Consider the following 18,051-nt stretch of genomic DNA (forward strand, 5'->3'; position numbering starts at 1 on the left):
TGTCTTTGGCAGGTCTAGAGATTTTCCTGGACTCCCTCCCGGCTAGCTGTGGTGCACTGGCCCCCTTCAGGCTGTGTTCACACAGCCAACCCCAGTCCTCTCTCTGGGGTCTTACCTCCAAAGCCCGAGCCTCAGCTCCCAGCCCCAACCCATCCTGGCGGGTGAGCAGACAAGCCTCTCAGGCTGGTGAGTGCCGGTCGGCACCGGTCCTCTGTGCGGGAATCTCTCCACTTTAGCCTCTGCACCCCTGTTGCTGTAGTCTCCTCCGTGGCTCCAAAGCCTCCCCACCCGCTGTCTCCACCAGAGAAGGGGCTTCCTAGTGTGTGGAAACTTTTCCTCCTTCACAGCTGCCTCCCAGAGGGGCAGGTCCCGTCCCTATCCTTTTGTCTCTCTTTTTTCTTTTGCCCTACCCACATACTTGGGGAGTTTCTTTCCTTTGGGGAAGTCTGGGGTCTTCTGCCTGCGTTCAGTAGGTGTTCTGTAGGAGTTGTTCCATATGTAGATGTATTTTTGATGTATTTGTGTGGAAGAACGTGATCTCCGTGTCTTACTCGTCCGCCATCTTGAAGTTTCCCCAGCACTATTGCCATTTGGGGCTGGATAATTCTTTGTTGTGAAGGGCTGTTCTGTACCCACTAGATTCCAGTGGTGTCCACCCCCCACCCTCCTTTAAGTTATGACAACCAAAAATGTCTTCAGGTGGTGTCCTGTGTCTGCTTGTACTGGAGGGAGGAATAAATCACCCATGATTGAGAACCACTGCCTTAGAGGGTTGTTTTGTGGAGCAAAATGAAGTGTGACATCTCAAAGCACCTAAAAGGGTACTTAAAGTGTAATAGGGACTCAACAAATGATGGTTTTCCTCTAAAATTTGGCGTTGGAGAATAGTATCTTATACATGGAGTTAACTCAGTGTAAGTCTGCTGAAACATGGAAGGCAAATAGTCCTGTGTTAATAATAATTTATGTAGCTACTAATTTGAGAAATCATTTGTTACAGGTATTTGTGTGTATACATAAAAGGTGACCCTCACCTCTAAAGCCAGACCAATCAGGCTTCAATTGCTGTCTGTTCCAATTAATACTGTGTGCTCTGGGGAAGTCCTTCACACTTCCTGAGGGACTTTATCTGTAAAATACCTTATTAATAAAATGGAGTAACAGTGACATGGATATCATGGTGTTGGATGATTCAGTCACTCATTCATTCAATGTATACATTGAATGAATGAGTGACTGAGTAGTCACTCAGACTATATAGTCTGAATAGTCATTCGGAGATAGTCTCTGCCACGTTGAGAATTCGTTAGTGAGGAATCAAATGATGAACAAGTAAATTAAAAATGTAATAATTCCAGGATGTAACAGTTGTTCTGAAGATAAACAGAGATACCAAGGATAAAGAATAATAGAAGATGCTCTCTTAGACAGAGTAGTCAAGGAAATCCCCTCTTATAAGGCAGTATTTGAGCAGAGACTTGAATGAAGGAAGAGAAAGGGAGTATGGTCATATCTGGGGCAAGGGCACCCGAGGGAGAAAACACAGCAAGTGCAGAGACCTGAAGATATTAATGATCTTGGATTGTTCATGGCACAGGAAGAGGCTAGAATTGCTATAGGGAGTATATTGCAGTCAATTCATTCACTTTTAGATTTTTATGTTTTTTTTTTCTTATCACCAAATACTCTTCTTTAGGAAATGCAAAAATTTATATAATGTAGGAAGTGAGATGAGGTTCTTAGGTGGTATCATCCTGCATGACATGTTATTAAAGAACAGTTCCATGGAGGCAACTATCCAAGAAAATGGAACAAGATGAAAATAATCTTGTAGAATTTAATGTGTGGTGGCAACGTTTTGTGGCTTGAAGTGTAAGGGATGAGAACAGCATGTGAATTCCAAGAAAGCATCACAGAATGGAAAGTGGATTTACAATGTGTCAGACAGGGTGGCAACATCTTGTGGCATGTGGCTCGTATCTCGGCGATGGGAAAGGTATGTCCTGTGACTGCTTCTCGCCTGTGGCACACCACAAGGGAGAAGGAGTTGGCAGCCGTTTCCAAAATACATCAGCAGCAAGTTTAGCATATGACCAGCCACGATCTTCTTTTTTTATTTTTCCTAAAATGTGATCCTTTTTTTACTTATCCCAAAGGGCTCTACATAAAACAGAAATGAAGGAAGATTGAAGGAGAGAGGATAGGAGGCAGTTATGAGACTTAACGTCTTTTTTAGACTAACTATATTGGATTTAGGGTCCCAACACATGTGACAAGCATACTAAAATACTTTTTTATATTTTATTTTTACTTTTTAACATGCGTTTAGTTGGTTAAAATTTGCTTCATTGAGAATATTGCATGGTGGGTTGAAAATCTCAGTATCAACAAGCGCAAAGTTCAGAGGAGGGTCGCCAAGTACAAAGGAAATAAAACGGAGGATGGTTGAAGTGAAAGAAGTCTACTCGGTTGAGGCTTTAGTGAAGGAAGGATACTATCAAAACTGAAGACTTAAGCAAAAAGAACTTTAGAATACAAGAAAAGAAAGAGGAAAGGAGGGTGATGGTGGGAGGTTTTCACCACCAAGACTTGTTACACTTGAAATCCAAGAAAAAGGTAAACTAACAATAAATTCTGAGTTTAATCACTAACCTCATAGCAATCTAGTTTTATGTGTTTGTGTCAGGTATGTGAGGTCAACTGACTTCAGGCAGAATCACCTTTACCAAAGACAAGTTTAGAGCATGGATACTGAACTGTATCATATTGGGACTATAGCAATTAGTGCATGAATGGATCATACTCTCTCCAAAGGGCTTATTTTGAGTTAGCAAATTATGTAATTAATGCAGAAACACTTATCAAAATGAACTCAGTTGATACTTGTGGTCTGGATCAAGAATAAAAATATCATCCAGGGCTTCCCTGGTGGTGCAGTGGTTGGGAGTCCGCCTGCCGATGCAGGGGACACGGGTTCGTGCCCCGGTCCAGGAAGATCCCACATGCCCCGGAGCGGCTGTGCCTGTGAGCCGTGGCCGCTGAGCCTGCGCGTCCGGAGCCTGTGCTCCGCAACGGGAGAGGCCACAACAGTGAGAGGCCCGCGTACCGCAAAAAAAAAAAAAAAAAAAAAAAAAAAAAAGCTTGAATATATTATCTAGTATGGTATAGGGTGTAATTATTAGGTTTATGGTCAAAAGTTCATTAGCAAGCAACAAACTGATACAGTGCACATAGGAACTTCCCAACATAAGACCTTATTTATTTAACACAGAGCCTGTGGGAACATAAAAATTATATTAAAGAGCATTCATAAGTAGTTTAGAAACAAACAGAAACATAAGTGTTAGTGTGATGTATCACCTGTAATGGCTGAAATAATACTTACTGTAACATAATGGTACCTAACAGGGTAAGTAATCACTCCATAACTAAACCATTGGGATGAGAAATGCTTTCTCACTATTGAGAGAGATAAATGATATGAGTATCACCCTAACCCGTATCACCTGTAATGGCTGAAATAATACTTACTGTAACATAATGGTACCTAACAGGGTAAGTAATCACTCCATAACTAAACCATTGGGATGAGAAATGCTTTCTCACTATTGAGAGAGATAAATGATATGAGTGCTTCAGCCAGAGACATGTCCCAGGGGAATTAAAATTAAATACGCTTTTAAATGGTGGTTAAAATGATGAGCTCTGCAAGATTTTGTATGATTCTCATTAAAAAATTACATATTTTACCCATCATCCTACAAAAATTAATAATCTATCTAATCCCAGCCTTTTAGATTAACCAGCCTTCCTTGCCTTGCTCTTGTCTACACTGTGAACCCTGTGCTTGGTTTGCCTCATTTCTGTTTCCCAGTTCTATTCCTGAACACCTCTACTTAGCTCTGCTAACCTCCCATCTGTGGCCTCCCCCTCCTACCCCTCAAGTCTGGTCCTTGGTGCACCTCCTCTGGCTGTCTCTAGATTTCTGTGTTGGTCGCGAGGTGTCCTCACTTCAATTAGGGCTGTAACCAAGCTTTCAGTCATACCAGACAGTCTGCTTATCGAACTCCACCTGAAATGAGTCCACATGCCTGGAATTTCAGTTATTTTTAAAATAAAGAGACTTGTTCACAACGTCTATCTGTCAAACCTTTAGGGGGTGACAAAAGTTTCAGGAGGAAGTCAGTTTTTTTGTGTACCCAATATAATCTTTTGAATTTGTGGTAGGTGCAAATTGAGGAAAATATAGATGTACTCTGATGCAGAAATCAGACTTTGAGTAATGTTTGGGTTGAAATTTGTTAGAAGCACTAGTATTTTCTTACGGAATGGAAGGAGAAACCACTCCCAGATGTCTTAATTTTTCTGACTAACAGAGAAGGCTTCACAATTTATGTAATGATGGGTTCAATTAACACAAGTCTTGTGATTCATTTGCAATCTAAGTGAACAAGTTCCAGCCCATAAATTTTTACAAATGTTTGTGATCATCATGTATTTGGCTGTCGATGGTCAAAGAAATTAAACAGGAACTGGTAGCTAACAAAAAATATCTCAGAAAGTTTTTTGCTCTTTTCAGTTAACACTAGAAGACAAAGAACGAATGTAAATTTAAGTTTACATAAACATTTTCCCTAACCTACTGGCCAGATCACTTTCTTTGTTTATTGATCTCATGTTGTCAAGGAAAGTAAATATTCTGTAACCTACTCTGTCTCATTAAAAAGGGAAACTTCAACTCAGCTTTTAAATTCCACCAAACTTTTTAAAATGCAATGCGAACTTAAATTTTCTAAACTAAGTTTATTCTAAAAAATTCCAGCCTATAATTTCTCATGTCTACCATTTTTTTCTTGTCAATTATGAATCTAGTTAAGCCATACTACACTGATATACTGAGAAAGAAAACCCAACTCATATTGGAGGCATAACTGTAGAAATAGAGAAGCAATAGAAGCATGGCCTCGGCATCCTTCTTCCACCTTTCAACCAGAATTTATCCCAGCAAAGTGAATTATGTTTTGCTCTCAATTCTTTCTTTCCCTTTTTTAAGGAAATAGTTTAGCTGTCTCACATAACAAAAAAGTATTCATAAATATTTTATTAAAACCTGTCTAATTTCTTATATGTTTTCTTAACATTTGTTTTATTTTTTTAATAATTCACTCAGCATATATAACATCTGTTTAAAATATTTGACCAAATCAGCTCTATCGACGTAAATCAACCAAACAGTTGCAATACAAGGAAAAACTGCCATATAATTCTTGTGTAACCCATCACTGAATCACTGTGGAGGGACTTATGTTTGGAAAGCTTTTAATTTTTGTTCCTAGAAACAGATGTAGAAATTCACTCATATCCCACATTGTCTAGTTCAAGCAGCTGTAAATTATTTCATGGATTACACTTGAATGAAATGAAAGTCCTGGGATTATTTCATCTAGGCAGCTGTTATTTCCTTAAATTAAATGAAAACAATTCTTTGCTTGATTAATTCTTGGTTATTTGGATGGCGTGAAGTGCTCATGTCTTTAGTCATAAATTAGTTCATTTTTCTCTGTAGTAACCCTGTGATTCAAAAGGTGCATCACAAGTTTATCGGCTACCTTTAAAAATAAATTACTGCTTTGGGCTTTCTATTGTGAAAAAGAATAAATATGGTACTCTTCTTTTAAATATAATATTCATATAATGCACACATTTCACTTGTAAAGAAAGTTAGACATAAGAAGTGTCACTGCTTGCTTTTAACTGCTGGGCTGATAATTCTATCAGCTTTTCTCAGCCATATGGTCTATAGCTTCATTCCACACTCCATTACTCCAGACTTGCCCTTCTAACTGCCTACCAAATATCCATATGGATATCTTGACGATAGCTCCATCTAAGCATGTGTGAAACCAAAGATGTTATCTCTTCCTATATTCCCTGAAAGTGGTAATATGGAGAAACCTGCAAGGATTTCACATGCAATCATTCACGACAACCTGTTGAATCTTCCTCTGAAATTACCTTCTGATGCATTTCTCTCTCTTGCTACTGTTACTTCCTTACCCCAGGCCCTCAGCAGCTGGTACATCCATTATGGAGGATACAGGCTTCTTCCCGCCTCAACTCCTTGTTTCCGGTTTTCACTTTGCCAAATGGCTGTAGGCAAGTGCAACACATGTATTCCTTCAAAAACCAATTTTCCAAAAGCCAATTCCACATAAAGATCAACTTGTCAAATAGTTAATTAACCAAGTTTATCAAATTATACAAAAATCTTCTCTTGAGACAGGTGTCTGATAAGTGCTCTGAATGACATCTCAGGGGAGCTCAGGCCTATCATTTGCAGAAAAAAAAGTCTTGTAGTCAGCAAATATCAGTGAATGCCTACCCTGTGCTAGACACACTTCTAAGACAGTGAGGTTACAATAGTAAGTGAGAAAAACTTATTTCCTATCTCTAGTTATCAGAAAAGCAATTTTGTAAATTTAGAAAATGGTTTATTTCAATAAGTACATCTACAATGATCTCTATAAAACACAGATTCAATGACTATCTCCCTTCATCATCTGAGACTAAACCCTTTTCCAGTATTATATTCTTCTATCCCTATACATCTCAAGTTATGGTCATATAGCTGTATAATTTTCCCTGATATACTATGTCCCTTCAAATCTCTGCTTTTTCAAGTTCCTACATCCCTCTGAAGAGTCCTTTACCACCTGGTCTGGCTTGTATACTTTTACTCAACTGTTACCTAATTATTCCTTCCTAATAATTCCTTTATCATTTAGGTATCAGTTAGGAAACTGAAACTAATCTACATGATTAAAATAGAATATTATCAAGTGCTGACAGATAATACTTGGCCGTTTCATGGGTTTGTTTTTAACTTCAGTTAGTTGATTTTTCATATGTTTTCCATAACATACAAAACATTTATTTTTGTTTTTTTTCTGGGATAGAGCTGATCACATTACCTTATAGTTATATCTGACTTCTTAACTAGACATTAACAGTCACTACAGAGTTTGACTTCAAAGTATCGAAATAGAACAACTATATTTTAAAAGATTCGCATGAGGTTATTTTTACATAATCTTTCTCTACCACTGTTACCTTAAGAATCATGAGATTCCTTGATGAAAAAAGTATTACTGCTTGCTTCAAAGAAATTTCCAGTTGGCTAGAGTCTCTCCTTAATATTACTGACTTTGGGAACTCTGATATCTCTTCCGTGTGACAGACCTTTAGATATTTGAAGTTTGCCATTTGTGGAGATATGCATTTAGCTTGGGGAGCATATTTGGCTTTCTCTGCTTGGTTCTGAGTTGGGCAAAAGGAGGGGACGTGGCCTCTCTGAACCGGGTCCTGAGTGCTTTGGGCCAGCTGCTGCAGAGGTTGTGATTTGGCTTCACTGATCGTTTCCATCAGAAGTTGTGGGTCTCTGTTCTAATGTCATATATGATCTCTCCATTGTCTTTTTGTACGTTCAGTCTCTCACTCCTCTCTTTTAGTCATTCTCTCCCTGGCAGGAAGTTGGCCAAAAGACAAGACTCAAGATTCAGATCTTCACTGCTTCCTGATTGTCGACTTGTCTCCATAGTCAGATTTATCACAAGAGCTTCTTAATCTCTTTGGTGTTGTATTAAAACGGTGATCATCTGATGAGAGAGGGGCTGCATAAAGGCATATAAGACTTTGGATAGAGTTCAGTGGACGGGCATCATGACCGCTATGACAAAAACAAGAGTAATGAAAAGCGTGTTTAAGATGCTTCAGAACCAAGAACCCAAATTATCCAGCCAAGGCTAAGAGAACAATCCCACAAGTCATAAAGATCAGCCTTGGTGAGCCAAGTAGCTTTTTCCTTAAAGTGATAGGTAACCTTTTCTACCTTACCTGTTTCATTGAGCCAAGTATAGCAAGAACTGTTAGCAATTGCACAGGTACTGTCGTGACTAGTGAACAGGAAATCTAGATTGTCCATCACTGCTCTTGCCAAGGAATTGAGACTGATCTGTATTCCGTCTAAGGTAGAGGTGATATTATTTTTAACTTCTGCCGGAATTAAAATGATCTATGTCTCATAGCCTTTTGTTTGTATGATTCTTATTATTGGAAGCACTGCTTTGATTGTTTGCATAAACAATGAATTAGTAACAGCCCCAGGTAAAGTGCCTAAATAATTGAGGGTAACCTCATTTTGGAGCGCACATCTGAATTTCCTGCTTTCATGACTTTAGAATTAAGGTGTCTGTGCGCAGATAAGTTTTGGAATACTGTTTCTAAAGTGCATACAATATTAATTTGCAACCTGGTTGCAGAGGAAGTAGTATCTGGTAGGAATACATGGATATCCAGGAAAAAAGAAATTATTCATGGCATGAAGTTGAAACCAAGACCTTACATTAGCCTGTTTGCACATTTGTATCTATATTAGTCTCTTCCAGATACTAAGTAATTGGCCCATCATTTTAGGAAATTCTGAATTCAAATTTAGAATTACCTAGGGTCTAATTGATAGATCGTAATAATTTTTTCTTTTTCTGTGAGAGGGCATTGCTAGGAAAGTAGCAAATGACCTTGTTTAAGGTCATTTGTCCACGTAAGTGCAAGTGAAATGCCATTGGCTGTAATTCTCTTTGATCTCATTTGTTGAGACTGGAAATAGCCCTAGGTTATTACCATGGAGGTCTGGTGAGGAATGGCATATCCAGCAATCAGTAAGCTTGAAGGGTACTATTTGGGAAATCTGAGATTGGTGTTAGAATAATTATGCTCTGATCTAACAATTTTAGTAAGAAGGGAATAAAAGAAGAAGGGCCATTATGGGTGAGTGATAACCAGGGGTCTATAGAAATTAGAAGAAGAATGTAAACAAGCAGATAAAAAACAAAATAGTAATTAGGCAAGGGTTTTGGTCCACGATCTTGTGCAGAAGCTGTCCACTATCTGAGGTCATCAGGTTGTTCCGAGGATCTTGGGTCATCTGTCTACTGTGAAGATCAGCCGCTTCTAGAGAATCTTCATTTTGAGGTCCCCTTTTAGAGCAGGCTTCCAATTTTGTTGGTTCTGGATTGTTTCTTTAGTTATGAAATGTGAGCCCAAGGATTTACTCCAGGGAGCTTTCCTTCTGTATTTGTTGTTAACAATACCTGATAGAATCCCTTCCAGTGATGTTCAAGAGCAACTTTTCTCTGTTGTATCTCCCAACAGATGAAATCTTATAGTTGAATGTCATGAAGAGGCTGTTTGAGATGTTTGAATGCAACCTTAACCTGTTAGTGATAGGACTGAGTATAGTCCGTGAGTCTCTTGCAACATTTTGCGATGTCTACGTGCATCAGGGCAGAGTATAGTATTGTAGGTAAAATCCTGATGCACTTGGGCCTTCCAGTAACTAGTTCACAGGGAAATAAACAATGTGTTCTCTAGGAGTGGACCATATTGGCATAAGGGTGGGTGGGAGTACCTTTGACCAAGGGAGCTCAAGGATTTCTGAAAGTTTTGTTAATTTCATTTCAAGATGTCATTGATTCTTTTCACCTTTCAGAAGTTTGTAGGTGATAAAAGCAGTGTGGTTTCTGAGTAAAGGGTAATACTTTACAGAGTTTTTTTTTTTTTATATAATATTTCTTGTGAAGTGTGTGTCTTGGTCACTTGATATGAAAGTTTATATTCCCAAGATTGAAATCACAAAATCGACCAGCTTTTTAGCAACTGTAAAGATTATAGCTTTTTGGTAAAGAGATGTTTAAACTCACTCTGAAATTATATAGACATTCGATAACTAAAATATATTCAAATCTCACGAAAAGTGGAAGCTATATAAAATACATCATGAGGTGTTCAAAGGGGCTTCGAAGCTTTGGTTCCTGGTCATTTCCCACATTCACAGGTTCTCTAGAGTTATGCTGTTGACAAGTCCGCGTGACTTAAAAATGACCTCAGCTGTCTTTTTAAAGTTTCCCCAGCCATGTTGATTTAAGATCGTAACCAATTTATCTGTACCATGATGAGTAGTTTCATGGAGAAATTTAGCTAATATCTATTTGAAACTATCTAGTGCCACCAAGCAGCTATCTTGGGAGCACCAGAGATGATCTGAGTGAAGCTAGAGCCACTTTTTTTTTTCCATTTTTCTTTTCAAAATGAGGGGCTAAATATTGATATTTTATAATGGTTTCTTTGAATTCCTTTAAGGATTCATCCTTTAAGAGTTTAGATAGGATCAAAACGGTTGTTAAGGCTGCTTGTTTGGCAAAATGATCTGCTGGAGTATTTCTTTTAGCTTCCATGTTATTTCTTTTTCACAGCAACTACCTCTTTATGAAGTAAGAGGGCATCTAAAAGTGTGTTAAACATCTTGTCCATTTTTGATGGGGGTTCCAGCAGAGATGACCCTTTCTTTCCAAAGCATCCCAAAGTCATGGTTTTTCTAAAAAAGCATGCCTGGTATATATTTACTCTGTGGTCTTTGGCTATAGTTGACAAGCTCAAGGAAGTGCAGTGGCTTTGCCCTTTGGGCTGATTTTTCCCTCGGGTAGAGGACTGCATTCTCCAGGCAAGCTTAAATTGGTGTTAGCGTGTTCTGCTCCGGTTTCAAGTTTTGAGGTATGATCTGTCAACAAATAACGTTAGGTCAGAGTTTTCAATGGGAGTCCTTAAAAACACTGAATGAGGTACAGCGAGTTCCTAACTGAGCTAAGAAAATGTTAAGGTTCCCTTCCCCTGGTGGGGGAGGAGGGTGGGCCAGTCAGGGTGTCTCAGTGGTAAATAGTAGTGTGAGGGGGAGAGACTAACAGAATCTCATGGGAGGCTAATTAGCTAACTGAAAAGCGTTGTGTGTTCTCAGGCAGTAGTGCTGTCTGTGCCGCGTGACATGAGGAACCGTGAGAAGAGAGGGGCGCTTATGACTAGTGAAGCAGAAGCAGTGAGTTTTGAAGGGGTTACCCCACGACAAGGGGACTATAGTTTACAACCAGGTCAAGGTGATGAGTTTTTTTTGACTCTCATAAAGTTGAAGTTGAACCTCTAAGGACACACCCAGATTGCTCATATGCAAGTAGATGAAAGGATTTCATTTGGGGTTGCCTGTGGAGGTAGTGTGTTGGCTAATCTTCAGATAACAGAAGGTCTGTTTATGACTTAGACTGGCCACAATCTCAGGAAAATTTGGCACTTGTTTGCCATATTCGGTTGTTAGAAACAAAATTCAGCTGAGTAGATGATTCATGAATCAGGCAGCATCCAATCTAGCAGGAAGAAGGGAACTCCAAGGAGCTGTACAAAATTGAAGACTTTTACAAACAGAAGGCAGTGGATGCAGGATGCTATACTAGCAAACAACAGGTTGGTCGTGGCAAGGTCACCTTCCTTTAGGGGACAGCAGGGGTCTATCAGGCAAGTTAACTCACTAGTGCTGACCAGGTGATGCCTGGTTGTTTAGGATTCCATTGCTGAGAGAGCTTAAACTGTGATTAAATTAAGTATCCATTTGGTAACGTGGGCTTAGCATAAGCAACTTCGTTATGGGCCTGTTGTCCTATTTTTAACAGAGTTAGAAATCCTCTCGATTGTTTTGTGAGAGGCCTAAGATGTCTGGATAGTCTACAGCCTTATCAAGAAAGAGCGATTTCCCTTCTTATATGGGTAGTAACCTCAATCGTGGATTATGTTTTGGCAAAATTATAATTGATCTTTTGAAACTTTATGTCCCTCTTTCGCTAAGGCTGAGAGCAGGTAAACAGAATCCTTTTTACAAGATTCCCTATCCTCTGAATAAAGCAGGAGATCATGTACAAATTGTATCAGGACTAAATTACAAGAGAAATAGACGTTTTAAGTGTTGATTGAAGGCCTGGAAAAAATAGGAGGCTTCAGTGAACACCTGGGGTGTGACTCTCCCGGTATACTACTGTCCTCCCAAGGTGCAGACAAAAAGGAATGGTTTAGAATGAAAAAAGAGAAGGCTTCAGGTATAATTCTGATCAGAGGGTGTTGGACGGGGAGGCTCAAGGCAGGCACATTAGAAATGAATGACCTTGTGTAATTGGTTTGGGAGCATAATTTGTCTTCCTCTGGATTGTTCTTAGTTGGAAGGGGGCAGTCACTGACTAACTCCTGACCATTTGGGGCCAATTGCTGTAGAGATTATGGTTGACTTCTGTGGGTGGTTACAGCAGAAGTTGTGGATCCACGTCCCACAGTCATGTATGGTCTGCCCATCGTGCAGACAGATTCATCTCTCACCATTTTGCTCCTGTAAATCTTCTCATATAATTATCTCCAACTACATCTAGAAATAATTGGAAAACGAATTGATGCATGAGGGAAGATTTTTGCATAGTGGAAATGTAATGTTTTGCTAACCAACTACTGGTAGATATCTGAAAACCTGGACTTCTCTTCTTCATTCTATTAGAGTTAATTTTTTTCTCTGCAATTGTTTATGTTGTTACAGAGGATCTTGATGATTTAAGAATGGAGGGAGTAACTACCCTGGTACCTTCTGGGAACAAATTTAACCAAGGTCGAGCTACTCACTCTGCTGAACCTCAGGCCAAAGTCACACTGAACATCTGTTCAAGGTGTGCCAGGTAAAGCAAATAATAGGTATATCTTTGTATAAACATGATGTTGAATTTTTTAAATCTAAGCTTTTGATGCAATGCGTGTACTCTTCTGTGCTGACATTGACAAGGGAGTTAGTTGTACAGTTTATCCCTGTGCCCAATGCCACTCAGACCGACAATGAATCAAAGAGTTTAGATTGTCTTTACTTCACAGCCGGAGACTATTTTAAGGCTTTCTGTCTCTGAATTTCATTTGCTGTCTGCCCTTCTGTTCCTTTTCAAAGGAAGATTCAAGGGGCTCTAAAAGTTCAAAGCCACTCTAAAGCACCTGCATAAAGGCCAGTTTGCCCAGGTACAGTTTTAGATCTGATATTATTGGCCTCTTAACATGCTCCACATCCTATTCACGTCCTGGAAAGAATTTAATCAGCTTGATGCTTTTCAGTTTTGGCAGCTGAAAGCAATCCTTGCATACACTGTATGTGGCCAAAGAAGTAGCTTAAGTTACTGCCAAGTCAGCTCCCAGTGCTGGTCTAGCAGAAACTCACCAAACAGCTAGAATTCATTCTTTTGTAGGAACAAAATCTCATTTGCAAAGAGGCTTTTAAGCCTGTTTAAACGATAAAACAAGCCTTCTAACCCTTATGTAAATGGCGTAGATTAGCAAGAACAATGCGCTGGCTGGCCAGTTTTATCTCCTTTTCTTTATGTCTCTGCTGTTCTATTGTACAGTTTGAGAGGGGATTAGTGGCTTGGAACTTGGGAGGGGGGGAAGTGTAGGAAAATCAAATCAGATTTTTGTAGCTTTTCCTTGCCTCTACCCCTTTGGAATTTTAATTTTAATTGTCATAGGCTTAGAAGAATAAATAGAAATAAACGTAAATAGAAAATCAGGGGATATTATTTGAGACCATTAAGAGAAATGGAATAGCACAGTGGAAACACCAATGGAAACGCTGCTTCAGACACGTAATATTTGCGTGGATTGATTTTTTGATGAGGGCTGTGAACAAACCGGCTGATATTTACGTGATGATATTGAGGCATCGTGAGTGTGCAAGGTCATCTATGGAAGAGTTGTTTGGCAGTTTAAAGGAACTTTATAGTATATTTGTACGTTTATAGTTTGACTGGAGAGGGGTTGGTGCTTGGTCCTTGGTCCTTCATATTATTTGTAGAAGATTGGGATATGAGGTGTTTTCTTTTTGAAAGGAAATCCTATGCAAACGGTATGTTTTAATGAAGTATTGAGGACTTGGATTGGCAAAGGGCCAAACCCATTCATAGCCCTAAATTATTTACATTTAGTTTCCCAGTGATAAGTTAGATTATAAATTACAGGCCACCTGCATTTAAGGTAAACTCCTAACTGAAAGTTTTGAATATTCAACTGAATAATAATCAATTACATTTATTGTATTCTTTCTATGTTACCAAAGTACACAGCTAGTGAGTGGCAAAACACAGTTTCAAACCCAAGCAATATAGCTTGACAGTCCGCCTGCTTAGTCGTTTTATGTTATTGCTAAACACCAAGCTACTGTGTGAGGTTGAAGAGGGAAGCCTAAAATAGATAGAAATGATGAGCTACAAAGAGATTTGGGTGTCTGAAATGCTTTGAGTTCATGATTGCCTTGATGGAGCATAAAGCAATATTGTACTTTCAAAAGCAAGATTGATTCAGAGAAATCAATGGGAGAAGTACGGTGGAAGACACTAGGCTGTTGAGTTTAGAGTAGCTGCTGTAGCCAGAGTTTAGAGTGGAAGAAAAACTAAGATCAGTTGTCAGAAACTATGAGGAACCTGAGAATTTACTCTAGTCGCGACCTAATACTGTTTTATGATGCTGGCAAAAGACATGAAACTCCTGGGTCAGAGACCAAGGACTTACTACTCATGACAGTAACAACTGTCAGAGTAGCATTTTCATTGGTTCCCTGAGCCACAAATCTCATGGGATGACACACAGAGGACAGCAGGTTACAGTATATGAGAGGAACGCTGAGTTTAGGAAACCTGAATATTTTATATGAAGTTAGCACTGCTCTAGCGAGAGACCCCGTATCTATCTTCCAAGGCTGTTTGCTATACAAGCATCCCCAAACAGATGGTTGGAAAGAAAGGCTGTCAGTGTCTCTGCTCATAAGATATGCAGACACGTGAGAGATTCACGGAGAATTGTCTCCCAGTACTATTTAGAGTGGACTGCCTCTGTGATGCACTGATGTAGTTATCAGAGTTTTCTGCAGTTAGTTGTCAAACATCAATTTGTGTTGCTGGCTCACCTCTTCTAGTTACAAGTAAGGCTTTTAGGACTGTGAGAATTAGACTTTTTAAGCCAGGGCTGAGCTGTTATCTGAGGCAGAAGTCAGAAACTGGAGGACTGTGGGTAGTGTCCAGTTTTGTATCCACATAATATTTTAAAAATACCACTGGAGGGAACCTTCAAGATGGCGGAGGAGTAAGACGTGGAGATCACCTTCCTCCCCACAAATACATCAGAAATACATCTACACGCGGAACAACTCCTACAGAACACCTACTGAACGCTGGCAGAGAACCTCAGACCTCCTAAAAGGCAAGAAACTCCCCCCGTACCTGGGTAGGGCAAAAGAAAAAAGAATAAACAGAGACAAAAGAATAGGGACGGGCCCTGCACCAGTGGGAGGGAGCCGTGAAGGAGGACAGGTTTCCACACACTAGGAAGCCCCTTCACGGGCGGAAACTGCGGGTGGTGGAGGGGGGAGCTTCGAAGCCGCGGAGGAGAGCACAGCAACAGGGGTGCGAAAGGCAAAGCGGAGAGATTCCCGCACAGAGGATCGGCGCCGACCGGCACTCACCAGCCCGAGAAGCATGTCTGCTCGCCCGCGGGGGCGGGCGGGGCTGGGAGCTGAGGCTCGGGCTTCCGTCGGAGCGCAGGGAGAGGACTGGGGTTGGCGGCGTGAACACAGCCTGCAGGGGGTTAGTGCGCCACGGCTAGCCGGGAGGGAGTCCGGGAAAAGGTCTGGAGCTGCCGAAGAGGCAACAGACTTTTTCTTGCCTGTTTGTTTCCTGGTGCGCGAGGAGAGGGGATTCAGAATGCTGTTTAAAGGAGCTCCAGAGACCAGCATGGATCCCAGAGACGGGCATGAGATGCTAAGGCTGCTGCTGCCGCCACCAAGAAGCCTGTGTGCAAACACAGGTCACTCTCCACACCTCCCCTCCTGGGAGCCTGTGCAGCCAGCCACTGCCAGGGTCCCGTGATCCAGGGACAACTTCCCTGGGAGAACGCGCGGAACACCTCAGGCTGTTCCAACATCATGCCGGCCTCTGCCGCCCCAGGCTCGTCCCGCATTCCATACCCCTCCCTCCCCGGTAATCAGCTGCTCCTTTAGCCCCGTCTTGTCTGGGCCAAGAACAAACGCCAGAAGGTGACCTACATGCAAAGGCGGGGCCAAATCCAAAGCTGAACCCCGGGAGCTGTGTGAACAAAGAAGAGAAAGGGAAATCTCTCCCAGCAGCCTCAGGAGCAGCGGATTAAATCTCCACAATCAATTTGATGTACCCTGCATCTGTGGAATACATGAATAGACAATGAATCATCCCAAAATTGAGGTGGTGGACTTCGGGAGCAACTGTAGACTTGGGGTTTGCTTTCTGCATCTAATTTGTTTCTGGTTTTATGTTTATCTTAGTTTAGTATTTAGAGCTAATTATCATTGGTAGATTTGTTTATTGATTTGGTTGCTCTCTTCCTTTATATATATTTTTTTTTTTCTTTTTTCCTTTTTCTCTTTTTGTGAGTGTGTATGTGTATGCTTCTTTGTGTGATTTTGTCTGTATAGGTTTGGTTTTACCATTTCTCCTAGGGTTCTGTCTTGTCGGTTTTGGGGGGTTTTTTTTAGTTTAGTTTTTAGTGCTTGTATTCATTGGGTGATTCGTTTATTGGTTTGGTGGCTCTCTTCTTTTTTTTTTATTACTTTTTAATTTTAATTATTTTTATTTTAATAAATTTTATTTTATTTTGTTTTTTTGTATCCCTCCCTTTTCTTCTGAGCGGTGTGGCTGACATGGTCTTTGTGCTTTGGCCGGGTATCAGGCCTGCGCCTCTGAGGTGGGAGAGCTGAGTTCAGGACATTGCTCCACCAGAGACCTCCCGACCAACGTAATATCAATTGGTGAGAGCTCTCCCAGAGATCTCCATCTCAACACTAAGAGCCAGCTCCACTCAACCAGTTACAGTGCTGGATACCCTATGCCAAACAACTAGCAAGACAGGAACACAGCCCCACCCATTAGCAGAAAGGCTGCCTAAAATCATATGAAGTTCACAGACACCCCAAAACACACCACCGGACGCGATCCTACCCACCAGAAAGACAATATCCAACCTCCTCCACCAGAACACAGGTACCAGTCCCCTCCACCAGGAAGCCTACACAATCCACTGAAACAACCTTACCCACTGGGGGCAGACACCAAAAACAACGGGGACTAGGAACCTGCAACCTGCATAAAAGAGACCCCAAACACAGTTAAGCAAAATGAGAAGATACACAGCAGATGAAGGAGCAAGGTAAAAACCCACCAGACCAAACAAATGAAGAGGAAATAGGCAGTCTTCCTGAAAAAGAATTCAGAGTGATGATAGTAAAGATGATCCAAACTCTTGGAAATAGGATGGAGAAAATACAAGAAGCGTTTAACAAGGACCTAGAAGAACTAAAGAGGAAACAAACAATGATAAACAACACAATACATGAAATTAAACGTTCTCTAGAAGGAATCAATAGCAGAATAACTGAGGCAGAAGAACGGATAAGTGACCTGGAAGACAAAATAGTGGAAATAACTACTGCAGAGCAGAATAAAGAAAAAAGAATGAAAATAATTGAGGACAGTTTCAGAGACCTCTGGGACAACATTAAATGCACCAACATTTGAACTATAGGGGTCCCAGAAGAAGAAGAGAAAAAGAAAGAGACTGAGAAAATATTTGAAGAGATTATAGTTGAAAACTTCCCTAATATGGGAAAGGAAATAGTCAGTCAAGTCCAGGAAGTGCAGAGAGTCCCATACAGGATAAATCCAAGAAGAAACATGCCAAGACACATATTAATCAAACTATAAAAATTAAATTGAAAGAAAAAATATTAAAAGCAGCAAGGGAAAAGCAACAAATAACATACAAGGGAATCCCCATAAGGTTAAAGGCTGATCTTTCAGCAGAAGCTCTGCAAGCCAGAAGGGACTGGCAGGACATATTTAAAGTGATGAAGGAGAAAAACCTACAACCAAGATTACTCTACCCAGCAAGGGTCTCATTCAGATTCAATGGAGAAATTAAAACCTTTACAGACAAGCAAAAGCTGAGAGAGTTCAGCACCACCAAACCAGCTTTACAACAAATGCTAAAGGAACTTCTCTAAGCAGGAAACACAAGAGAATGAAAAGACCTACAATAACAAACCCAAAACAATTAAGAAAATGGTAATAGGAACAT

The 18,051-nt window shown here is 40.4% G+C and overlaps 1 protein-coding gene across 1 annotated transcript in view; it reads left to right on the forward strand.

Annotated features, from left to right (window-relative positions):
• Nucleotides 1–1,917: 1,917 nt before the first annotated feature.
• The window catches only part of LOC136136868 (uncharacterized protein C8orf34-like), a 164,262-nt gene continuing 148,128 nt past the window's right edge, over nucleotides 1,918–18,051 (forward strand). The window contains exons 1-2 of the mRNA XM_065895131.1: nucleotides 1,918–1,996; nucleotides 12,458–12,593. Of these exons, the coding sequence (XP_065751203.1) occupies nucleotides 1,918–1,996; nucleotides 12,458–12,593 (215 nt within the window). The remainder of the gene's footprint in view (nucleotides 1,997–12,457; nucleotides 12,594–18,051) is intronic.

This window comes from Phocoena phocoena, chromosome 17 (genome assembly GCF_963924675.1).
Source record: "Phocoena phocoena chromosome 17, mPhoPho1.1, whole genome shotgun sequence".
NCBI classification, from domain to species: Eukaryota; Metazoa; Chordata; class Mammalia; order Artiodactyla; family Phocoenidae; genus Phocoena; species Phocoena phocoena.